The sequence below is a fragment of the Phyllostomus hastatus genome, unplaced genomic scaffold (genome assembly GCF_019186645.2).
Source record: "Phyllostomus hastatus isolate PE091 unplaced genomic scaffold, TTU_PhHast_1.1 phas_scaffold_93, whole genome shotgun sequence".
NCBI lineage: Eukaryota > Metazoa > Chordata > Mammalia > Chiroptera > Phyllostomidae > Phyllostomus > Phyllostomus hastatus.
In genome coordinates, this window is record NW_025334042.1 from 32615743 (window position 1) to 32642252 (window position 26510).

A 26510-nucleotide genomic window follows, 5' to 3' on the forward strand; every position below is an offset into this window, starting at 1 on the left:
AGTTACATGCACTTTCAGTGTTCTTATTTGATTAAACATTTAGTTGAGAGATAAAATACTTAATTTTCAATATTCATCATTGATAACTCTTGAATAAGGGTATTTATGGGTTCATACTATTAGGTGAAAATAATAAGCTTTTTATATATAACAGTTCCTTTCAGAGTTACTTTCCTCTGGTATTACACATGTCATTCATCAAGAGATTTCATGTTTTCCATTGGCCAAACATCTTTTCCTTGAAGCTCTCTTGCAGTTGGATCTGTACTGTCCTTTAGTTGGCTGTCTTCAGGTACCTAATATATGCATAATAATACAAGATACAATAGGAGACATACAGATACTACTACTGGTTCACCATCAGTAAGGTCCTCCACTTGCAATTAGTCTCAAGGTATTCCTAATCACTACTTCAGTGTTTAGGCCAATAGCTTTATACTTATTTTTCAGCTTTTGGGCAAGTGTTGACAGCTGGTAAGTACAGCTCACTTGCCACCAGTACAAGATGTTGAATGCCAGATTTTAAAATACTGTTACCCATTATCAATACTTAGAGGCATGAGGCTCACTAATTCTGTTTCTCAAGCATTATTCCTTAGTTTGTTTTATTTCAAGAGCTGCCACATACCTTGAAATAAGTGACTAATTTAGTCTTTCTAGTATATGGGTTAATTGATTTGTAACTGGTTCTGGGGCTACAAAGATGAATGATACTTAGATGTTCAGACACATCAAGCATCAGACAAATCAATTTTACCTCCTGAGAGCAAATCTGTTCTTGGGTTATTTCATTGCTTTCTATCACACCCCTGTTTTTTTTTTTTAATTCTTGTTCTGTATCTGCATTGTTTACTGTTCAGTAGCTAGACCTCCTTGGATCAGTTCATTAATTTTCTCATCTTTTTCTTTTGTCTCTAATTTTCACTTTCTGGGAGACTTCCTGGATTTTATCTTCCTGCCTTACAGTTTTAAATTTTTGCTATGTTTAAAATTTATAAGTACACTTCTATTATCTGAACGTTCCTTACATATGTGTATTGTTCTTGTTTTATGCTTGCATTTTCTAATTTTAAGGATAAAGTTTTTTTAAAAAAATGTCTTTCCCCTGTAGTCTATTTCCTACACTTTTTTGTTTGTTTTAGTCTCTTATCTGTATTGTTGTACTTATTTAGTATCTTGTGATAACTGGTTGACTTTGTATTTAGGAGCGGGGCACCAAAAGATGATTGAAAGCTTTGAATAATGGAGGTGGGACGTGTTGACTTTTGTGGGGAGAACACCAGTGTGAAGTGTGGAAGATCTTTCTAAAGTAGGACACAAGGCCCAGAAGCCATGAAAGACGGACAAATTTGACTTGTGTAATTTATTCCCCTAAAGCTTCTGTTTAGAGAACCTAATGCCAAAAGCCAAATGCTTACCTGCAGTGAGAGGAAATCAATAAGAAAAAGATGGCTCAAGAAGGGCAACAGATGTGAGGAGACAGTTCATACAAAAAAATAAGTATATGTAAAGTTTTAAAGTACATATTTTGGCAAGCATGTGGAGAAATGGGAATTTATACTGAAGGTGGGAATATATTTGGTACATTTTTGGAGAGTGAATTAGCAGTAACTATCAAGGTATAAAGTACATGACACAGAAATTGTTCCTTGAGGGGTTTACAAATAGTTTTGGAATTATGGCAAGGCACACACACACAGACATTTTGTATAGCATTAATTCTATAGTAAACTTGGAGAAACAACCTAGATGCCTGTCAATAGGGAATTGGTTAAGTAAGTCAAAACAGAAGAGAAAGAACAGAAGGTGCAACATTTGTGTAAAAACTTTTAAAAGCATGTGTCTGTGATTACTTGAATCATTTTTTTGCTCGCAGTATGTATAAGAAATTCGATAGTGCAGGCCTTGAGGAAAGGGAGTTGTAGTAGAAGGGAGGAAGACTTTTGTCTTTCATTCCGAATCTTACTGTAGAACTTGAAATGTACATATTACTTGTTTGATAGAAAATCTTTAAGTAAAAGTTAAAATGGTAGATTGCTATGGTATTTACTGTGTCTTGTCTTTCCTCAGATGGTTTAAGTTAAGTCTGGGATAATACATGGAAGAGTGTTACTGTAAAAACCCCAAATACCTTTCATCTTTTACTAATATTTGCATTTCACCTCATGATTTATAGAGTGCTTTTATCTATGTTATCTTATTTAATCCTCACAATGACCCTTGTGAGGTACACACTGTTTTAAGGGATAAGAAAATTGAGACTCTTAGAGATTGACCTTCAAAGGCCACTAGTAGAAGTGCCAGAGCCAGACTTGGCTTTCTCAAATCCTAATACAACATAACATTTTCTACAGTGTTTTTTCCTTCTCTCTAGTCCTCAGGTGCTGTTGTCTTCCCCATGTTTCCCATTGCTGTTACACACACACACATTTTTGGTGCACTGCTCAGCATTGCTATGGCAAAGTGAACACTTCGTGAGCTGGACCAAGGGGAGTCCGTTGCATCTGTCATAGTTTCTCATAGATCCTGAAGTCGAGGCAGGATGACCCCTTTCTACTGTGAAATGTGCAAAGTCTGAGGAATGGAAGAAACAACACTTTGAGGGACAAACACTGATTTGAGATATTTCTTCTTTGGTTCTGGTTAGTGCTACTATTTCTAGCTTCTCTCCTGCCCACAACCACTACCATTTCGTCTTGGTGACGGCAGTTTCTGGCTTCTGTTCAGAAACTTCCTAACCACCTATTTTCCTTCAGCTTACGTATTACTGATTTCTTTGTTTTTTAAAAAGTTCCTCTTTAACTGAGTAGTCTGTCATACTCTTGCAGTAAATTCTACTTGGAGCTTTTGGTTACATGTGTTGTAAAGGAGATTAATATTGACTTCTATTAACAAAATACTAAAGATCTTACATTTATAAGATATATGTACATACTCTTTTTTTTTTAAAATCCTCACCCAGGGACATGTTTATTGATTTTTAGAGAGGAACGAGGAGAGAGAAAGAGAAACATCGATTGGTTTCCTCCTGTATGCTCCCCGACTGGGGACTGAACTTACAACCTAGGCATATGCCCTGACCAGGGATCGAACCCTCAACCTTTTGGCATATGGGATGATGCTCTAACCAACTGAACCACTCGGCCAGGGCATATGTATGTACTCTTTTATATATTTTAGGTGCTATGATGTACAGCCCTGCCAATATAGATGCTTTTCGAGTAGAGGTATTTAATCACAAACTTTGCAGTATTCGCTTAAGATTATTTAACATGATTTAATGGATATATTGTTAAACTTAGAGGTAGGGATTTTGTGCACTGGGTTTTTACTCCCATTTTCTCTTTACCATGTGGGCTAGATTAAAGCCTACTAACATAGACCAGCAGATGAGCTGCTGCCAACAGATGGGGAAGATAGCTGTGATATTCCATTTAGATGACTAAAATGTTAAATCTCAAAAAAGGATACAGTGGCAGGGCTTGGGGTAAAAAGTTACTTTCTGTAATTTGAGCTGTAATCATGCCAGTTATTCTTACTCTGTGCTATTATTTCTAGGGTAATGACATCCACTTATATGGTGTCACCTAACTTATATGCACAGATGACTCACAGTTTTCAAACTCTTCCTCTATTCCTTCTCCCCTGCCATAGCTTCCTATGTGACTACCAGATGTGGATTTCCAGTTGTTACTGGAAACCTCTAGCTGTATGACCCATAAATACAATACTTCTAGTTTAATATGTCCACAGGCAAACTTATCTTTCCTCCAAAATATAATACTCTTTCCACTTTCTCAGATTAGTAACTTCCATTGGCCATCAAAGCTTGAAACTTTAGTATCATCTTTGACTTCCCTTTGTTACTTTGTATATCCAATTAGCCACAAATTCCTGTTTATTCAACCTGTGAAATGTCTCATGTCTGCATTCCTACTGTGGATGTTGCATTTTAGATCCCTTATTTTTCTCACATGTTTTCATTTATTCATTCAACCAGTTCTTACTGATTGCTTATTATGTGCTAGGCATACTGTGAGAATATGTCTCACTATGTCCCATTCATCAAAGGCTGAATAAGGTCTCTCCTGTCTTTTTTAAAATAGAATACAAGGATAACAGTTAATACTGTATCATGAACAATGTGTTTATCTCATTTAATCTTCACTACAGCTCTTGGAAATAGATGAGGAAACAGGCACAGAGAGGTGACGTACATGCAAATCATGGTAATACAAGACAATATGCTGGCTCAAATTCTGCTTTAAAAAAGATATCAATAAATGGAGACATCCCTTCATATTATGCAAAAAAATAAGAAAAGAGGGGACTAGACCAAATATAAATTAAACAAATAGTTTAGGGAAAGCAACTTTAAAACACTTGCAAAGAAATCTGAGAGCAGAATCATAAAAACGTTTTTTTCCTGTTGGACACTACTGTGTTTTAGTAACTGGTCTTCACCGAATCCAAAGTGTACAAAGTTTTCATGGGAGCATCAAGATGAGAGCTGAAAATGTTTCTTGCACTTGGTATCTAGGGGATCAGTGTTGATTTTTGCTTGGCAGTTTCAGTGGGCAGAAACCTGGGGATAGCCTAATGAAACATGAATAGGAAATAGGGAAGTAGAGACGATGAATGAAGACTATTCTTTGGAATGAAAAGTGAAAATGAACAATAATCCCAAAGCATTACTTAAAAAAGATTTTTTTTAATGGAAAAGAGTTTTTACACCAAGGTTGAATCACTGGAGGAAAAAGTTTTACAAATTGTCAACAGTGAGTATGTAGTAATACCCACAATGTAATGAAAAATATGTAGGAGAGGAGATTTATGGAGCAAGGTCCCAGAGGAGATGGGAGAAGTGGGTTCAGATTGGAAGCAAGGAGATTAATTTGTGTTTGAGCTGAGCCTGATGGCTTCGCTCCTCTTGTCAGGGCCCTGTGAAGAGTGGAAGGTGGTGCTGATCACAGACAAGGGACAGGATTGTTGAGCTGAAGAAAACGATATATTTGTAGTGGTGTCATTTTGTGCAGTGGGTCAAAGGTCGACCTGAGAAGTGAATTTAGTTTAATAGTCAAGAAGGATGTGTAGTCAGAAATGAATAGGCTAAGGAGAACTGCAGAAGTGATTGAATTGGGAAACAGGTGAGAAGAGAGAGAGAGAGGGAGAGAGAGAGAGGGAGAGAGAGAGAGGGAGAGAGAGAGGGAGAGAGAGAGGGAGGGAGGGAGGGAGAGAATAGGTCCTAACTTGAACAGAGCATATTGGAAATAAAATTTCAGAGGTCAAGGAGTTTTAGATTAATTATCATGAGGTCCGAGAGAGTGGGTTAATGAAATAGAGTGGAGATGGAAGGCACTGCGTTTTCTAAGTTCCTGGAGTGCTAAACAGTTTGTATTTTATATTGAAATTGATGGGAAATCATCAAGGAAGAAACATGACTCTGAAGGCAACGTGGAGAATGGGTTAAAGAGGGGCACAGCGAAGCAATCAGACATCGTATTGCTAGGCACTTTTGCACTCAAGTGAAGGGTGTTGCCCCATTTGGAGCCTGCAGAGGGGACAGCTTTCGGGCAGGTAAGTTTTCTGCCATGTATATATATTTTACTCTCTCGATTGAACCCAGTTAATTGAACGAATCTATCTTAGATATATTTTGCCCACATATGTAATCAGAACTCTCCTTTTTGGTTAACCTCAGGAAAAACTAGCTCCTAAATATTTTTAGGCCATTGAAGTTGTGGGGCCAGATAGGGCCATAGTGGGCTTTTCACTACTTTTCTGAGGTCTGGAAATTTTTCAGAAAACTCAGGCATGTAATTAGTGTCTCTGATCTATTTCCAGAGTTACATTGTAAATATAAATTTACATTTGTCTCTTCTATCAGGTTGTCAATTCCTTCATAGTAACCCGCATCAAAGTCATGCCCTTACAATGGGGTGCCTAAGTATTTCGATACTCTGTTTAATAAATATGTTGGACCGACATTCAGTGAGTGAATGAATGATGTCTCCCACCGATCGCGGGGATCCTGCCCTGCTGTGGGCTAGAGGATCTCGGGGCTCCAACAAATTCTGCCCTGGAACCCACTCAGCTGTGATGCGCACACAGCTCTCGGACTAACAAAAACTGCCAGCTGCCCATATAAGGTCAACTGGAAGCAGCGGGAAAGAGACACCCAGCCCGTTCGTCTCCCGGGCCGGGGGAGGGGAGGGGAGGGGAGGGGGCTGCTTTCCGTGCACAGCATGGCTGCCGCTGGCCGGGCGGCCTGAGCGGGTCCCCACGTTCCGCGCGGGAGCACCGCAGCACGCCGGCCGCCGGGGGGAGCCCGCCCGCGCCTCGGCCCGGGGGAAGAGGCCGCCGTAAAGGAAGTGCCGCTTCCTCTTCTTCTCCCGCCTCCCACCGGCTGTCGTAAAAGGGTGAATGGAGAGCGAGTTGTGGGGGGTGGACAGGGCGGACAGGGGGCGCGGAGTCGGAGTGGCGCAGCAAGTGGCTGCAGGTGGCGACGGTGGCGGGGGGTGGGGAGTGAGGTAGTCCAGGGGCCGCGGAGGAGGAGCCTGAGCAGCCCTGAAGGAAAACTAAAGCTGCAGTCTGGCCTACTGGTCCGGGGACCGCGGAGCCCCTGCCCGGGGAGATGGACCTCAACCGGATCATCCAAGCGCTGAAGGGCACCATCGATCCAAAGCTGCGGATCGCAGCTGAGAATGAGCTCAACCAGGTGAGGCCCGGGCCTGCGGCGCCCCCCGCTGGCTCCGGGGCTCTGCCCGCCGGGCGCCCGATTTCCACCCCCCACCCCGGGCTCCGACCGGCGCCCACCCCCGCTCCAGGGTGCAGTGCAGCCCCACTCCCGGGACCTCTTCTGAACATCCCCGGCACCTGTTGGCTACCTTCGCATCTTTTCTTGTGTTCCTTTCCCCGTGCAGTTTGTTCAGCCCGCTGGGTCCGCAGAAAGAAGCTTTAGCAACCTTTGCTGGTGTTTTCAGGGTGTGATTTAAGCACGCTGAGTTGGGGACGGGGCTGCGAAAATTCACTTAAATTTCAAATCAGAGTTGGGCTTTTCTGCAGACACAGCCCTTTTTAGGTGCTGCTGTGGGAAACCCTGCCCAGCGCTCGCTGCTGTGGGGTTGGCAGCACTGTTTTGACACTGATTGGCGGAGTTTTGTGCGCGAGCTGGGAAGTGCTGCCGGGAGAGTGCTCTAGGAAGAGGAGGCGATGTTCATGGTGGTATTGCCTTACAAAAGGCACGTGCAAAAGACGTGGTTGGAGGGATTTCTGAAAAACGCTAAAATGTATAAGGCTCTTTTATTCCCCATCCTCTAAGTAACTAGTCTCGACCTTGTTTCCGTGTCACCGCCTAAATTTCGAAATTTTAAAGAGCCCAAACTCTAGCTTATGTTTTCCTCTAAACCTGTAGGAATGAATCAGACCTCTCACTGATAAGTACGAGTTAAGGTCTACTCCCAAGACAGAATGACAACTGTTTGAGGTTGTGATAATCCTTAAAATATAAAGGAATATTCCTAAATTAGTGGTTTTCAAAGTGGTGTCCAGGATGAATAGCGTCAACATCACCTGGGAATTTGTGGGAAATGCACATTTTAAGGTTTCACTCTAGACTTAAAGAATCAGAGACTCGGGATGGAACCTAATTCTGTTTTAATTAGCTAGCTAGGCGATTCTGTGCTTTCCTAAAGCGTGAGAACGACTGTCCTAAGTAAATGTTTCTGTAGGAGCTTGCTAAGGTTTTCCCTGGCTGGAGCTGCCTTAACGGTGCGGGTGTGCACTGCGAATCTTTGAAATGGATTGCTTTAATGGGAAATCCGGGTGGAGTATGGAGTGAGTGTGAATCCAGGATTTTCAACAGATAAAAGGGTGAGTGAAAACACGGACTTCTGTAGAGAAGGTTGAATTGAACAATAGCCTAAAGGGAAAGTATTTCTCAAAAAGAAAAGGACTCCCATTTAGAATAGGGGAAAGTTAAAGTCAGTACTTGTCCCAGGCTCTGCAGAGTAGAAGTACTATATGTTGATGGGCTAGAAAAATAGTAATCCAGGGGTTGGTTAGGAGGAGCAAAGGAAGAATTGAACTTGCAGTCTACTAGTGTAAACAGAAGAGTTGGCCTCTTTGTGACCTCCTTACAGTGAGGCCAGACGTTACTCTAATGGTGTCCACAGGGATCATATCTTTGGTATCACGATGTACTTTCCTGTTTCTGTTAGCATACCTTTGTTTTGTTTCTGATTCCTCATTATATAGGTGCAATTGACTTTATAGAACTCGGGAAGGTAGGTGGGAGGTCCTGTAGAACTAGAAGGGAAACTTAGAACCCAGTCCTATTTTTTTCATGGTGTTTCAATTCAAATTCATTCTATCTGCACTCTGCATTTCCCCATATTCACCCAAGTCATCACAGACCACAGTTTCCTCTGTAACTTCTAAAAGCGTATTGCTGTGCCACGTTTTAGCATTTATATTTTGTATAATGCTTTGGATTGTAATATGTCTTAAGTATTTTTTTGAATCTCCTGTAAGTAAAAGGCTAAATTATGTCATAATTTACATAAAACAGTAAAACACGGTATGTTGGGTGTTGGGTTTTGTATGCTTATCTTTTAGCATCCTGCTCTGTTGGGTAAACAGGTGGGCAATTGGCCGTAAGTGATTAGGGACCAGCTCAGTTATTTTAGTCTGGGTTGCCCTCTCAGCAAATATGATCTGCATAGGAAATGGGGGCATCTTCTGCAGAGTACTGATTGGTTTGTCAGTGGCCATTTAGGAGAGGAAAGCAGCTTCAAAATATAATAGCCTGAATTCCACAGGATAAATTCTTATTTGGAGTTATGTTTTTCTTTGGCCTATTTCTGTAACCAGTGACTAGTTCCTTGCCTGTTATTTGTGATATTGTTTGTATGGGAAAATGCATTTTCACTTTTATCTCGGGATATTAAGAATGCTTCCTGTACATATTCTTCACCATCTCTAGACCCAGAAGCCCCTGTGGCAGCAGCACAGAGAAGTAGGAATGGGTGGATATCTTGCTCCAGTAACTCATCCAAAGAAGTGTTTTCTTTTAATAAATAATTCTCCACATGGCCTAAACAAGGAAATAAAATATGTGCTTTTATTGCCAAGCTTTTATTTCTGCTTTTCCATGCATCTGTGGTATCATTTTTATTGCCCTTTAAGGAGTTTGCTTATATGAATAACATATTTATTGAGTTGTATTAAAGGGACTAGTATAAGACTCTGCTCTCATATAACTTGCATTCCAGTGGGGGATACAGATAGGTAAATAATATAACTTCAGGTCATAAGTGTTCTACTGAGAGTAAAGCCCTAGAGTGTGTTGGGTTGAATAATTAGGGTGGTCATTCTCTGAAGAATGACATTAAGCAGAGATCTAGATGTTAAAATGAGCAGGTGAAGAACTGGGAGGGGAACAGGGAAGGGCAAACTCAGTAGAAGCCCTCAGCTTGGCACGCCGGAGGACTGGAAAAGTTAACATAGTGGGGGCAGTGGCACAGAGAATGGGAAAACCTAAGTTCTTTGCTTTAAATGAGTTCTCATGAAATGCAGTATTTAGCTAAGCAAGTAAACTCTTTATTTTCAGAAAACTTCAAAATGTCTTTTTTTTTCACCCTTAGACAATTTGATGCCTAAGGTGGAAAAGGAAATTGGATAAATATTTGTGAGGAAAGTAGTATGAGAATACATCTTAATTTACCACTGAACGTTTTAGCTGGCCAAATTAACATAGATTGAATCAAGACTGGAAGGAAAAGACAAAAATTGCAGAAGTTCTTTGAAATGCAAACAGTTACAAAAAGAGGAGTTTCAGAATGTGTAAAATGGAAACAATGTTGAACTAAAAGTAGTCTCCACAATAACTATTTTCAAATAAGTAGCATTAATCTAAGTTTAAAGATTATTTTGTACTTATGTGTAATAAGATTTTTAAATAAATACTAAACTATATAGATTAGAACTAAGCTATAGAGATATTTGATTCACTATAAGATCTTCAAGTATCTCAAAAGTTATAGGCTCAAGTTATTTTAAAATGTAAATATAGGTAGTATAGAAGAGTGGGCTGAATCTGTATTAATTTTGACTTCCGTAAATTGCTGTTAAAAGAAATGTTTTCTTTAAAACTACTTTAAAAATCTAGTGGTTTCAATTACAGATAAAACAGGACTTATTTCATATGTAACAGATTTAAGATTCTGAGGTTTATATAGGATGAAAGAAAGAACAATTATTAGATAATTTAGAATTTTACTGAAGAATACAGAAAGGTTTGGAAAGCATAATATTCTTAGATGGAAATGACCAATATTTAGAAGATGCCAGTTTTCTCCAAATTTTTTAGTCAAACACTTATCTTAATAAATGCTATTATGAATAAATGGACATGCTCCTGGGAGACAGTAAGATGAATGGCCTCTCCATATCATTTGTCCAGCTTTATTTATTTTTTTCAAAGTATATTTTATTGATCATGCTATTACAGTTTTCCCATTTTTTTTCTTCCCGTTATTCCCCTCTGACCTGCACACACTTCCCTCCAACCAGCATTTCCCCCTGCCTTAGTTCATGTCCATGGGTCATACATATAAGTTCTTTGGCTTCTCCATTTCCCATACTATTCCTAACCTCCACCTGTCTGTTTTGTGCCTACCATTTGTGCTTCTTCTTTACTGTACCTTCCCCCCTTTTTCCCCTCCCCCTCGCGGCTGATTACTCTCAATGTGATCTCCATTCCTGTGATTCTGTTCCTGTTCTAGGTGTTTGCTTAGTTTGTTTTTGGTTGTTTTTTAGGTTCAGTTGTTCATAGTTGTAATTTTGTTGTCATTTTACTGTTCATATTTTTGATCTTCTTCTTTTTCTTAGATAAGTCCCTTTAACATTTCATATAGTAAGGGCTTGGTGATGAAGAACTCTTTTAACTTGACCTTATCTGGGAAGCACTTTATCTGCCCTTCCATTCTAAATGATAGCTTTGCTGGATAGAGTAATCTTGCGTGTAGGTCCTTGCCTTTCATGACTTTTAATCTTTCCAGCTGCTTCTTGCCTGCAAAATTTCTTTTGAGAAATCAGCTGACAGTCTTATGGAAATTCCTTTGTAGGCAACTGTGTCCTTTTCTCTTGCTGCTTTTAAGATTCTTTCCTTATCTTTCATCTTGGGTAATGTAATTATGACGTTCCTTGGTGTGTGCCTCCTTGGGTCTGACTTCTTGGGACTCTCTGGGCTTCCTGGATTTCCTGGAAGTTTATTTCCTTTGCCAGATTGGGAAAGTTCTCTTTCATTATTTGTTCAAATACGTTTTTAGTTTCTTGCTCTTCAGTTTCTTGGCACCCCTGTGATTCAGATGTTGGAATGTTTAATGTTTCCCCAGAGGTTCCTAAGCCTCTTCTTGTTTTTTTTTTTTTTTTGAATTCTTGTTTCTTCATTCTGCCCTGGTTGGATGTTTATTTCTTCCTTCTGGTCCAAATGATTGATTTGAGTCCCAGTTTCCTTCCCTTCACTGTTGGTTCCCTGTACGTTTTTCTTTATTTCACTTTGCATAACCTTCATTTCTTCTTTTTACGACCATACTCAACCATTTCTGTGAGCATCCTGATTACCAGTGTTTTGAACTGCGCATTGGATAGGTTGGCTATCTCTTTGTTGCTTAGTTGTTTTTCTGGACTTTTGAACTGTTTTTTTTCACTTAGACTATATTTCTTTGTCTGGGCACACCTGTTACATCGAAAGGGCTGGAACCTTAGGTATTCAGCCAGGACGGGGCATTGTGGCACTGTATGTGGGGGAGGGGTCTGAGAGGCAACAATGCCATTTGCTCAGCTCTCAGCTGGCTTTTTAGTCACTTTCCCTTTAGCCCACAAGCAAATTGGGACCTTCTTGTGCTGATTCCTAGGTGGGTGATTTTGTGGATGTTCTAGGACCTTGTGGGTCTCTCCAACGAACTCTCCTGTGAGGCTGGGAGTTTCTCCCACTGTCACAACCCCTACAGGTTTTTACAGCCAGAGGTTTTGAGGCTTTCTTTTCCCGTGCTGGAAGCCTGGGTTGTTCAGTCTGTCTCACTCCCCAGTTTCTTCTGGTTTATTTGCACATAACTGTGGGACTGCCCAGTCTTCCAGCTGCCACCTTGCTGTGGGCCCTCTCCACCTCAGCTGCCCGTCTCTGCCTCTCCTACCAGTCTGGATGAATGTTTCTTCTTTAACTTCTTGGTTGTCAGACTTCTATACAGTTAATTTTCTGGCAGTTCTGGTTGTTTTTTGTTTTTAAATTTGTTGTCCTTCTTTAAGTTGTACAAGGAGGCCAAGTATATCTACCTATGCCTCCGTCTTAGCTGGAAGTCTCCATTTGCCCAGCTTTAACCTTACTGAGAATTATGAGTCCTTTCTGGGAATGTCAGAGGGAAAGGCCAAGTACAAGCTCTGGGGATGTGGCAGGGTTGTAATATAGTCTAGGTACCAGATATCTGGTGGAAATACATTCAGAAGGAATGGGGTTGCTCTGTATTTTTTTGTGCTTCTAAAGTCACCCTGGCCAAACTCAAGAGTACATCAAAGTAGAACATGTCCGTGGGGTGAAATGGCCCAGGCAGCAGGCACTTCACCAGCACAGGCTCACTGGGGCATTGTTAAGTTTAAAAGATGCTCCAGCACCGGAGGGCCTCCTGTTGTCAGCTCTTTTAGTCACAGGGCTCCAGTCCCTCTCCACAGCCCATGCACAGCTGTCTAATGCTATCTTGTCCATTTTCTTCTGTGTTGGAGCTTCTGTTTTCTGTAGCTTATGTTTTTCTGTTTTTGGTTTGTCAAAAATAACAAACAAAATTGAAGCACAAGTAAGCTGGGAAGAAACACTTGCAATGTATAGGTCAAATGAAAGGTTGAGATTGTAAATCATAAATAGCTGTAAGAATTTATTAAGACTAAAACAGATATTCCATTTACAGAAGGATAAAGAGAATAAGGAATTTGTAGAAAAACAAACAGCCAACAAACAGGGAAAATTCAACATAGAGGAAATGCAATTTAAAATATGAGTAAGGTTTTAAAATTTTTGAAGGAATGATAATCTCTATATTGGATAGATGGACACACTCTTATGCTACTGTTGTACTGTAAATTGCCACACCCTTTCTGGAGAGCATTTTGAGCATATATATCAAAACAAACAAACAAAATATTCATGCTCTTTTATTCATGAATTTATTCTAAGTAAAATTTTTTGACTTGAAGTATTTTAATAATCTTTATTTTGGAGAGTTTCTCTCACTTTAAAAGTTTTATTTACAGTAGTATATGTAGTAACAGGTGCTAATATTTATTCACTTATATTGCCCTGTTTTGTAAAGTATTTCTTTGTAATTTCAGTCCTACAAGATTATCAATTTTGCCCCCAGTTTACTTCGGATTATAGTCTCTGACCATGTGGAATTCCCAGTTCGCCAGGCAGGTGAGTTGGTTTTTTATCTTTTATAAGTTTATTTATAGTGAAAGTAAAAATAGAGTTTTATTTTAATTCTAAATATCTGTAATTTCTTGAAAAAATAGGAAACACACAAGGAGTGTTTCTAATGGTTTATAAAAATCACTTTCTGCCCTGGCCAGGTGGCTCGGTTGGAGCTTCGTCCCGCACACCAAAAGGCTGTGGGTTCTGTCCTGGTCAGTGTGTATGGGAGGCAACTGATTGGTGTTTTGCCTGTACATCGATGTTTCTCTCTGTCTCTCTGCACCCCTCCTCTAAAATCAATAAACAGACACATGGACAAAACCAAGGGCGAGGGTGGAAGCAAGGGAGGGAGGTGGGTTTGGCTGGGGTGGGAGGAAGTGGTGAGGGGAAATGCAGACAACTGTAATTAAAAAAAAAATTAAAAAAATAAAATCAATAAACATATCCTCTAGCAAGGATTAAAAAAATAACCATAAAAAAGTAAACATTTATTTGAAAAATGTAACTTTCCTTTCCCCTGGAAACTTAGAGGCAGATACTGAGCTCTTTAATCTCCCCTAGCCTTTTCCTTCCTTCTCACCCTTCTACCCAGCAATTCCTTGCCTCTGTAACTTTGCCATTTTCCCCCTTATCTTTCCTAATTTTAATAGCTTCATCTGCCCCCTGCCTTTTTTCTTTTTTTTATGATTTCTGGTGGCTTTGCCTTCAGGCCCGCAGTTTAATATCATACATTTGTGTTTATGCATTTGAGCTCCATTTGTGCGTCAGATCATGGAGCCAGTGCATTGCACAGGTGTTCTTGACTATGTGATTGGGGAACAGGGCTTTTCTGAAGATTTTACTTATTTATTTTCAGAGAGAGAGGAAGGGAGGGAGAAAGAGAGGGAGAGAAACATCAATGTGTGGTTGCTTCTCGCACGCCCCCACTGGGGACCTGGCCTGCAACCTAGGCATGTGCCCTGACTGGGACTCGAACTGGCCACCCTTTGGTTCACAGCCTGCGCTCAATCCACTGAGCTACACCAGCCAGGGCGGTGTGTGGTTTTTAAAAAAATAAGCTTGTCATTAGAACCCAAAAGGTCAAAAAATGGAGAAAGCAGCCTTGGAGTACCGTGAGACCTAAAAAGATAGTAACTTTAAGATAATGGGGGTAAAATAATAACAACTAAATAAAAAAACAAATAGTTAAGGCTTTTTTTAAAAAGCCTTTAAGTAAGTGGCATTATGTAAGTGGCATATACTCATTGTGATTAATTTGGGCAATATAGAAGAATACCAAGAAGAAATTTAAAAAAAAATTACTCAACATTCATCTCTCAAGGGACCATCATTAAGACATTTGTATGTGTTTGGGTAGAGGGATTGGTGAACAGTTTTACAGAAATGGGGTTGTATTCTACATGCTGATAAAAATGATAAAAGTGTTTAATTTTACTTGTAATAACAGATAAAATTGTAAGGAATCATTATACTTTGAGGAAATATTTATAACAATTTGTATAATTTCCTGAGAGATCCCTTTGTAGTTAAGAAAAATCTATAGAAAAACACTCATATTGGAATTATTTTTTACTTTAATAAGGTTTGTAATACTTCTCTGTAAGTTTTTTCAAACCACTGCTCCATTTTATTTAACCTTTGTTTTATAAAATAGGCTGTTCTGAAACCACATTTTGCTAAATGAAATCTATTTTAATAACCAAAGTATTTATAGGACCATTGTGAAGTTTCCATGGAAACTTTTTGGAAGTAGTATTTTTAAAGATCTTAAAGCAATTTATTAAACTAGTATTTCCTCCTTATGTGGCATATAAACATTACAAAAACATAGAGTTTACACGTTAGACTGCTGTCAATCCCACCCTGAGAGATGGCTGCTGTCAACTGTGGTGCATGGTTTTCCATGGTTTTCCAGTCCTTTTTTTTCTTCTGTAGATAATGCCAGCAGCCTTTACAAAGTTACAAAGATCTGTTTATGTTACACGTGCTATTTTATAATTTCCTTTTTCTTATTCAACCTTGTACTTTCGGGGATTGATCCATGTTAGTACATGTGCATATGCTTTATAACAACTATTCAGCATTTGTTTGTACACGACTACGATAGTTTATTTAAACAATATGATATTGATGGACATTTCCTTTACTGTCCCTTTTCATTGTTGTTCTTATAGAGACAGTGCTAAAATGAGCAGCATCCTTGCACATAATATCTCTGGATGCTTGTGGGAATACTTTTATAGAATAAAATATGAGAGATGGAAATGCTAGGTCAATGCCTACTATGGATGTTAACATTCAGAACTTTGAATTTTATCACCAAATTGCTTTCGCTTGCATTTTCTGTCAGCAGTGCATTAGAATGCCAGGTTACCGATATGATCATAAAACCATTATAATCCCTATAGAATTTGTCTTGAAAATAAAAAGCAACCTTCAGACAACAAAGATATACACATGGTAAAATCATGGACTGACTTATAATTCAGCCATTAAATACTTTTAATTTTATAACTATTTTTATTAATGGGGCACCATATGAGATAGCCTATATAAAAGGCATACTCTGAGATTTATAATGGTAAGATTTTCCATTTTTGCTGGCTGTCATGTTTAACATTGAAGAGATTAGCCTTTCGTGCCCTGTAAAGCTGAATGAAAGTCATCTTTTTGTTGCTGCTACATTAGCATTTTTTTCTCTAACTTAGCTGCCATTTACTTGAAGAATATGGTGACACAGTACTGGCCAGACCGAGAACCTCCACTGGGAGAAGCAGTATTTCCATTCAACATTCATGAAAATGATCGCCAGCAAATACGTGATAACATTGTGGAAGGAATAATTCGGTCTCCAGATTTAGTGAGGTACGTTATACCATATCTGTATGATTAGTATCTGTATGATTGTATACACAAAAGTGTATATGGATGGGGGAGGTTGGATTTAATCATCAGCCTCAAATTTCGTTGGTAAGCTAATGAAGACAGGCACTCAAAGAATATTCTTTCACTTGTTTGTCTTTATGTTTGTAATCCTTTGCAATATTTTGGGAAAGATTTAGTTGCTTTAAATTGCCACAAAAAAGAGTTAAGGCAAAAATCATACTTGATTAAAATTGTTGTGTAAATCCCCACTGTGTAAATAACTTGTGTTCTTAGTTATGATCTCTTGACTTTTTCTTGTCTGCTTTTCTTTTTCCTGACTTGGGAAATTGACTTTTGGAAGTTTTTAACCTACCACTTACCTTAACACTTAACCTATCTTTTCATTCATTTTTGTCAACTGAGTATCTTTTCCTTTGGAGCAGACAGGATAGAGTAGGCATAAGCTAGAAGAATTGTCGGTGGTTTTTCACATTCACCTCAGGTGATGTTCAGGAGAACTTGGTGTGGTGATGGAAATCTTCTTGACCCACACTGTCTGGTATTTAGCCATGTGACGTACTTGGTATTGAGTGCTTGAAATGTGTCCAGGGTAACTGAGGAGCTGAACTTTAATTGAACTTTGATAAATTTAAAGTGTGACCAGGTAGCTAGTGGCTGCCCCTATTTGTTGGACAGCACAGCTATGAAGTCGAAGTTTGCAATCTTAAGAGAAGAGAAACAAACTCTTTGCAACACGAGCTAGTAATTAGATTTTTTTTGAAAATGGAGGAGGGAAATCGATGAAAGTGAGGTAGGGGAATGAAATTGTTTAATGTCAAGAGATTAGATGCAGCTTTTTCCCTTGGGCGTCCCCTGCACACGATGACATAAGCAGGAGAAAGGGAAGAAAGGGTGAGGGAAAGAGTGAGGAGGGAGAAGGAACATTGAGCTCTTCTTTGTACAGTTATTTTGCCTGTTGAGAGGAGAAATAGGTTTACTGATTAAAGAAAATCACCATTGTTCTCATGGGTTGCCCACATGCCAGCCTGGGCAGTGGCTCTCGCCCATGGTGTCATCACGGATCCATGTCTTGTTGGAATATTGACATTTTCAAGTATCTCTGAGTCTCGCAGTTCTTCTGCATGGTGTTGTGTGAAAGGAGGGCCGTTCATAGCCATCCTTTGCTTGGCTGGAATGAAAAAATGTTGGGAGGGTCAACATGATGAGGAAATTTTAAAAACCGAAAAGTTTCAGTTTTATTGCATACAGATTTGATGTGTTGGTTGTTTAGGAACAGCTGCTGGTGACACAGGGGGACCCCTTGATCTTTATAATGAGACAGTTCGTTGTGGCTTGCCTTCTTTTATGTCTTGAAGACTTAGCTTTAATCACTTTTGAAAAAATATTCTTAAAGTTTATTTAAGAGTATTGCAAAGAAAAATTTTCAAATAGATTTGGTAACATACGGGTAAGGCATTATTTTGTGTGTTTCATTTCAGTGAATTCAAGTTGTTGGCTGTTCGACTCAACACGCACACACACTTTTTTGTTTTATTTTTCATTGTGGAATCCTAATTAGTCAGGCTCCCTTTCTCACCATTTGCAAATGACCATGTGAGGACATATTGGTAGTTTAGAGAAGAGAAAATTTTTTCCTCATTTTCTTTTTAATACCAATTATGGTTGGGATCCTGTTGAGGAAATGAATACTGACCTCACATCTTTTATTGTTTGGCTCTGTGGTTTTATGAAAGGGATCCTTTTTTTTCTCTTTTATGTTTTTCCTGTGGCTTTTTTTTCTTTATGTCTTTGGGAATAGCTCTTAGATTTCCTCTCCAGAAATTGCCAGCTTGTTTCTTATACTTAAAGGACAACATTGAGTATTTCAGGAAGCTTAGATAGATAGGTGCAGCATTCTGTGTTGGCTGTTAACTGAAAATGGATGCTTCAAGGTCTCGGCTCACAGACATGCTTCCCATCATTCTGTAGGCCTCTGTTTTACGTATCGTTCTACATTTTTAGGCTAAGTTCGCCTACTTGAAATGTATAACACTTTATTTGTTTGTTTTCCTCTTAGGCTATGGTAATCAAAATACAAAATATAATAAGCTGGGAGATTCTGCAGAGCTAAATACATAGGTTTTTTTTTTCTTTTTGAAAAACTGTAATGAACTTATTTTAAATCCTTTCTTCCCAAAACTGTATTTAGGATAAAACAGTTTGAAAGGTTGTATTATTTATTTTAGGAAATGACCTGTTTGTTCTTTTTATATACAATTAAATTGAGGTATTGAGGAGTTTTTTTCTCGATAGTACTGTTTTTTGTCCTTCCACCCCAGATATATAACTATATAATATAGGTAAATTAAAGTTAGGGTGCTTTTATGTAAAATATTAGAGGTCTTTGAAACCTGATATTTATTAACTACTTAGATTTTGGACTTTCTTCCCCCACCTTATAGAGTCCAGTTGACAATGTGTCTCCGTGCCATCATTAAATACGATTTCCCTGGTCACTGGCCAGCGGTAGTCGACAAGATAGACTATTACCTGCAGTCTCAGAGCAGCGGAAGCTGGCTTGGCAGTTTATTGTGCCTGTATCAGCTGGTGAAGACATATGAGTAAGTTGATCTCTGTTGGGTGAAGATACCAGCCTTGTGTCATTTAGGAAGAACTAAATTGCATAGAGGGTTCTGCCGTGGGTGTTCTGTGGAATCAGGTTAATTTGGCAAGTGGTAGGTGAAGCACAGTTAAACATGTTTATTTACTACAGTTATTTAAAGAACTTTTAGTCTGCCAGTGTACATTGCTGATCTCTGAGGCAGTGATGTGATAATGCAGTGCTTTTCAAAATTTTTTGTTAATTTCAGGTGGTCATTTATTAACAGCTTTCCTTGGAAACTCTGATATAGAGGCACCTTAGCATTTGTCTTTAAGTGAGCACCTTAAGTACACCAAATATTAATATTTACTTTTTGGATGCAAAATAGAAAATGTTAAAGTTTTTTTGCTAGTGACTTTCTTTTCTATAAAAATTGCTTGGGAGGTGGGGACAGGTGTCACATTTAATTGCGTTACTTTCCTTTTTCTAAGAGGATTGCTACTTGTGCATGAAGAGTCCTGTACTATTTACAAACTAGTTAGTTCATACTCTGTAGGATTTTTAGAAGATATTTTAGATTTGTAGCAGTTGAAGTATCTAAGAGCACATAAGTTTGTAAACTATTTTTATTTTTCAATTTAGGATAGTTCAAGATGAAATGTTTTTACTCACATTACTTGTTATATAATAGGAGTGTCTATTTAAACAGACATATCAATTTGTATTTAATGGGAAGAATTGTGGTATGATGAAAATTAATTTAAGGAGTAGAAAAGTTTATTTAGGAAAGTTACAAAATAGTCTTGGATTCTTTTAAACTAGTCCAGTTTTTTCTGGAAAGATTTTTAGTTTCTGCCTAAAACAGTGATGTGCTCTCTTAACGTTCTCCCAAGTTTATTCTAACAATCCAAACAGAAAATGCAAGCCAACGGTTGGGATGTTTTTGTTTTCTTAGGTTTATATAACTTAAAATATATATATATATATATTCATTATTTATAATTCTTTTATAGGGGAAACTATTTTTATCTCTTTTTGTCTTTGCTCATGTAGATACAAGAAAGCAGAGGAAAGAGAACCTCTTATAGCGGCAATGCAAATATTTCTGCCTCGTATTCAACAGCAAATCATGCAGCTCCTTCCCGATTCCTCACATTACTCTGTTTTGCTCCAGAAACAGATTCTGAAAATCTTCTATGCACTTGTTCAGGTGAGTTTCTGTTGTCGAAGACAAATGTGGTACCATGCTGTCTGCCTGAGACATGAAGAGTGCTCAGTTAGTGTCAGTTACTGGTAAAAATTATGTATTCTCACAGGTAGTTCTTTTAAAAAACTCCTTATGAGAAAACAGGCTCACAGAAATTAACTTGACAGTCCAAAGTTATCTGAGTGGCAGAGCTGCAATTCAGGGCTTGCATGCCTTTTATTCCAGTGTCTGAAGTGCTGGGTGCTGAAGAACCAGGGTAGCTGACTGCCCTGGAACCCGATGACGTCACTCATCTGTCCATAGCATTCTGCCTGTAGATTAGTTGTGGTTACAGAAGAAGAGGAAGGAAAGGAAGAGCTTTCCTCTTTATTGGGAAATCTTATTGATGGTAGTTTCTTTGCATGTGACCTAATTTAAAGCTAATAAAGAAGATTTTGTGCCTCATTTTTATTTATTTAAAATACTTCCTTTTTCTTATCTAAAGGGTATAAAGAATATTAATGTGGGAATCTAAAAAAGAATTAGAATAAGGTAGAGATGATAAAGTGTTTTAAATATAAAAACATTTAAAATTTAATCCTTGAAAGTCTTGGGTAAATTATTTAGATCTGGGTAGAGGAAGGATAGTTATTGTCGGTCTAAACTGTTTGATGATGAATGAGTTAAACCTCCTTTACATGCTTTTTAGTAAAATTAGTGATGGCAAGAAGGTAGTTTTGTCTGGCCAGAGAGCCAAGATAGTTTGGTTTTGCTCTTGGCTTCATGTGTGACTTAAATATTTTTATACTGTTTCAGAGTATTTCGCTTCAATAAAGATTTATATTTTTAAACCTGTCTTTTAAACTTTTAATGGAGACAGTTTGAGGCAGATTTTGTTTTCTGCTCAGCATTTTCTTGGGGAGAGAGGGGAGGGAGAGGAAGACAAACCTGTGACGAGCAAAGAAACTTGGATACTAGGAAGATAGATTCTCCACCCTGTATTTTTTCTTTTTTAAAGTAATGAGAAAGGATGATTCATGGTGCCTTTGCTTTTTCTTTAAAGTGCTGTTCAGAAGTTTTCCTCAGGAATATCACTTTACTTTGAGGCAAACATTTTTCATTCAGTGAGATGCCATTAGATGTACTAATATTCCATTTATTCTGAGGTCAGAATTCCCTCTCCTGCTGGGAGAAGTATAACCAGGAATCAGGAAGTATGACAGAGGCTGATGAAATAATTTTCCTCAAGCCTCTACCTCTACTTGAGCTGCGAGGGCAAAGTCCAAAACGTTTATTTTCTCAATGTATACATGCTAAAACCCTAAAAGACCAATGAAAATCTCAACATTTTAAACCATTTTTGTAATCTATTATATGCTACTAAAGAAATATGCTCCCACTGGGTATCCTGGCAGCAAGGATTTAGAAGGCTTTAAGAGGGATAATTATAGTGATAATGCATTTATTTATTCAAAAAGTATGATACAATTCATTTGACTTTGTTCAAGCATTTATTAAATATTGTGCACAGCATTTGGGTGTTTCATACATACTTCAGAACTCAGTTTGTCCAAAGGTGAACTCATTGTCACTTTCCCCAACCCTCAGCCTGCTCCTCCTCTGTTCCCTCTCTCAAGCCCGAACTCCCCACTGCACTTAGAATAGAGTGTGAACTTCTTTTATTCATTCATTCATTCATTTTTAGAGAGAGGGTAAGGGAGGGAGAAAGAGAGGGAGAGAAATATCAATGTGTGGTTGCCTCTCACATATTCCCCACTGGGGACCTGGCCCGCAACCCAGACATGTGCCCTGACTGGGACTCGAACTGGCGACCCCTTGGTACGAGGGCTGGCACTCAGTCCACTGAGCCACACCAACCAGGGCTGAACTTCTTAATATGGTTTATAAAACCCTTCATCTCTCCACCTTTTCTTTTACCATTTTCACCTTTGTACTTTACCCTTCAGCCATACTGAAATTCTTTCAGTTTTGTGAATATCTCATGCCCTTTCTTCTGAGCCTTTAAAATACTAAATTTCTACCTGGAGTACTCTTCTTCCCCCTTATACTCTGGCCGATTTGTGCTCTTTCTCCATGTTTCAGCTCACGCTTCCTTCTTCCAGAAAGTGGTTCCTGATACTACCAGGCTGGGTTAGTGGTTATCTTGTGTACTGCTCTTATCCATACACGGCATCACGCCACAGGGTAATTCCTTGTTTGTACACGTTGTTTTCCCCAACCAGAGCGTGAGGACAGAGACTATGTCTCTTACTTATCATCACGTCCTTAGCACGTAGCAGGTTTGGGAATGCGTGGACGCTGAGTTGGTGTTGCTCATCTCCCTTCACTCACAGTGCAGCAAGGGGAACCCACAGTCATAGAGTGGCTGTGGTATTATACCTCAAGTGTAGAGGAATATGGTTGAAGAAAATGTTTCTTGAGGTAAAGATTTTCATTAAAGTGGTTAAAATGAATTCTCACCACAGGACAGGTAGTTATGTGAGGTGATAGAAGTGTTAACTGAGCTTATTGTGGTAATCATTTCTCAGTATATACATGTATCAGATCATCATCTTATGTCCCTTAAATACAGACTCACAGTGTTGTGTGTCAGTTATATCTCAATGGAATTGGAGAAGGAGTGGTCGAAACAAAGAGTTTGACAAAGGGGTAAATGGTAAAAATCACTAATCTGGAATCTCATGCTGAGTAAATGAGACCTTACTGTATTAAAAATATTTGTTTTCATTTTAAAAAGTAGCTCAGAGAAGTAATTCATGGCATGTATATTTTTAGATTTTAGAATTTTAATTTGCACACATATGTTAATAGGGCTATTTTAAATGAAAATTTTAGGTTGAACCATATGAAATTACTATTTTCATGGTCAAATGTTAGCCATTTCATGTATTTCAACCTTCCAGTATAGATGAAATTGCTAATATTTTTTTTGAGTGGAGGAGCTATTGCCTGACGGTGATGTTGTTCTATTGCAGTATGCGTTGCCTCTTCAGTTGGTGAATAACCAAACCATGACGGTGTGGATGGAGATCTTTCGAACTATTATTGACAGGACAGTTCCTCCCGTAAGACAGAGCTTCTGTTCTTAAGAAAACTTGGGAAAACTTGGGCTTGGAGTACTTGTGGTAGACTGATTCCAGCCTATTTGGAAAAAAAAGTTACTACTGTAGTAAAAATAATTACTAATACATAGTTTTATATTCAGGAATATTTATAGTCAGGAATATTCAGGTAAGCAAAACTAATAAAATAACTGTATTCAATTCCTACTAAAATGATTAAAAAATTTGAAAATTGGTATTTATTCCTCTGGCCTTTTTTCTTTATGTCTGTATGTAACCATATTTTACTTGTAAAAATAGTATATGTAGTTACTGTTTTGAAATTTATTTTTCACTTAAAATCTTTTATAAGTATTTTTGTGATTATGAATGTTTTTATGGTGTCAGTTTTGTTGAATGCTTCATTTGCTGGATGTTTAGATTGTTTCAGTTTTTTAATGTTTTAACTGTAAGGGTGTTGTTAAATTTTTATACACATACATGATTGTTTTCTTTGGATAGATTCCTTGTAGAAGTGTTTAAAGCTTTGACAGATCTTGCAAAGTATTCTCCAGAATCATTGCTCTGGCTTATACTTTAATAAATAGTAACTGAGAATATCTTTTACATAAAATTCTAAGTTTGTCAGTTTGACAGGTAAAATATAGCAACTCATTTTTATCTGCTATAATAATGATGCTATAATTATCAAATTAACTGAAATAATTAAATTAAATTAAAATATATCAAATATTTTAAGATTTAAGTTTGTCTTCAGATACGCAGTATTTTTTCTCATATTCATATCTTGGGACATACTGTGTTTAAGTTTAATTTATCTACCTTAATGCACAGAACATTTGCATTTTTGCAAATATACACTTGTGTTACCATCACTTAAATAAAGATATAGGACCTTTTTGTTATCCCAGAATTTCCTCAAGTCACATGATATTTTGTATTTGTTTTCCACTTATTTGGGCCTTTTGAAAAATAGGATATAGATGTGAACAACAGCATTGGCTAGTTGAAATTTGCTTATTTAATTTCTAGCTGGCAATCTTATTCCTACAAATAAGTAGGAATTTGCATTTGTATGGCAATCTAAATTCAGAATTAATGTTAATCTATAGCAAGATTTATTCTGCCTCTGTTATTCACATAAACCCTTTTATTATGCAGACATTTAATCTGGGTGTGTTTGTCCTCTTAGGAGACCCTGCAAATTGATGAGGATGATAGACCAGAACTAGTCTGGTGGAAGTGTAAGAAGTGGGCTCTGCATATTGTAGCTCGTCTTTTTGAACGGTAATGCTGTTTATTAGATTTATGATCTTATGGTCCGTATTTCAGTATTGGATATAATAAACTTGGATAGGTCTTTTGATTGTCCACAGAATATGGTTATTTGTCTTTAGTGCCATAGAGGACAAAAAGTCACCTTCTGTTTTAAAGTAGGTTTAATCGTGATCACTGACTTTGAGATGGTGCTGGGTTTTCTCTGAATCATTCTATTTTTTCTATAAAAAGATTGGAGAAATGACATTGTTTAGCTTATTAGAAATATCCAGGAATTGTACAAGAAGGTGCTTGGCCATTCAGCTCCATAGGAAACTTAGTCAAATTTAATTATGGAAGCATTTATTGAAAAATACGTGTTGGATATATTTTTATTTGTAATATTTACCCTTTAGGAGATCTTTATTAACGACGTAGGTAGAAGTTTCAATCTGAAGTTTTAGTAAGACCCAGAGTCAAAGTGCAGTTCATCATGATTTCATTTTGGGGCTTGTGAAAAGTAGGGAAAGTGTTAGTTTTCTGCCCCAATAGAATATCTTTCAACAAGGGATTGTATTTAAGCTAGTGAACATGCTTGTTTTTAAAATTTACTGTATTTAAACATTTTCTCTTTGTATTTTAAGCTATGGAAGCCCAGGAAATGTCACAAAAGAATATTTTGAATTTTCTGAATTCTTTTTGAAAACCTATGCGGTGGGAATTCAGCAGGTAATAAACTTATGCTTTTTTTTTTTAAAGATTTACTTATTTATTTATTTTTAGAGAGGGAAGGGAGGGAGAGAGAGAGAGAAACATCAATGTGCGGTTGCTGGGAGTCATGGCCTGCAACCCAGGCATGTGCCCTGACTGGGAATCGAACCTGAGACACTTTGGTTCGCAGCCCAAGCTCAATCCACTGAGCTACACCAGCCAGGGCAACTTATGCTTTTTAAATGGAAGGATGGTTACTACTGATAGTAGTTAAATTATTTCTGTCCATTTAAAAGTAGGTTACAAACATATTAATACGCTGTGTATTTATAGGGGGTGAACTGGCAGCTCTGGAATTTAATATAGTACAATTAGTTTTAAAACCAGGTAGCCTCGGGCAGCTACCACATAAGTTTCCTCCCAGACTCCCAGATGCGACATGCAAACCTTTTCGGTTTGTTGGTACTGGTATAACAGTCACCATTATTAGGTTGGATTCTTCTGTTAACTTTCTGACCTTTTATAAGTTTTTTACCTTCTCTTTCTTTGAGGCTTACCTCTTTGTTCCAAGCTTTTTTTTTAAATAAGAGTTAATGGAATACAAATTGTTCTATTTCAAGAGAAGTTGAGCTCAGAAGTTAGACTTTCAGCTGAGAACTTACTATTTTTTTATGAAAGTTTGGGTACCATTTTATACAGTAAAAATTAGGAGTTCTTGAGAATAATATTTAAAAACTACAACAAGTGGACATGAAGATTAGTTGATCTGTATTGCCATTTGAATCATGATATTTTTGTTTATATTTCAACAAATAAAATTTATTGACTATTGAGCACTGTCTGGGTCAGGAACATATTGAAGAAGCAATGATTGCTCATATGTAGTGAAAGGCTTTAATCATATAGAGGATGTTTCTAGATTTTTACAAATTTATACATATAGGCTTCTTTATTGTAAATGATATAAAGTTAGTGTTCAAACCTGTCATCTGAGGTGGAATACTTCCTTTTATAGATTATCATTTTGTCTGGTATCATTTTATGGATTATCATTTCTAAAAAATACCTTGCAGCAGTTCAGGAAAGCTATGGCTGTAATTTTGTCACAAATTATTTTATTGCCCCGTGGAACAGTCTATAGGGAAAATTAGTGAATAATTATTACAATGATCTGTTCAGCAGTTCACTGTGAATACTAGCATACTCAGGAAGCTGGCCAGCTTTGCCTTCTGCTTTCTCCACTGCTGTTAAACCCGTTAGGCTTCCTGAAGTTGATGTCCTTTTAAGGTGTGTTCAGTAGAATTTTTCCAGTCTTAGATAGATGTGAGCGTGCCTAGGCACACA

The 26510-nt window shown here is 37.9% G+C and overlaps 1 protein-coding gene across 2 annotated transcripts in view; it reads left to right on the top strand.

Annotated features, from left to right (window-relative positions):
* The first annotated feature begins 6417 nt into the window (after window positions 1-6417).
* The window catches only part of IPO8 (importin 8), a 58609-nt gene continuing 38516 nt past the window's right edge, over window positions 6418-26510 (top strand). The window contains exons 1-8 of one of the 2 annotated variants that reach the window (XM_045829235.1): window positions 6418-6718; window positions 13384-13465; window positions 16171-16327; window positions 18790-18948; window positions 19983-20139; window positions 23112-23201; window positions 24391-24485; window positions 25100-25184. In XM_045829235.1, coding sequence (XP_045685191.1) covers window positions 6635-6718; window positions 13384-13465; window positions 16171-16327; window positions 18790-18948; window positions 19983-20139; window positions 23112-23201; window positions 24391-24485; window positions 25100-25184 — 909 coding nt within the window. In that variant the 5' untranslated portion in view covers window positions 6418-6634. The remainder of the gene's footprint in view (window positions 6719-13383; window positions 13466-16170; window positions 16328-18789; window positions 18949-19982; window positions 20140-23111; window positions 23202-24390; window positions 24486-25099; window positions 25185-26510) is intronic. The other variant, XM_045829236.1, reaches the window with a different exon arrangement.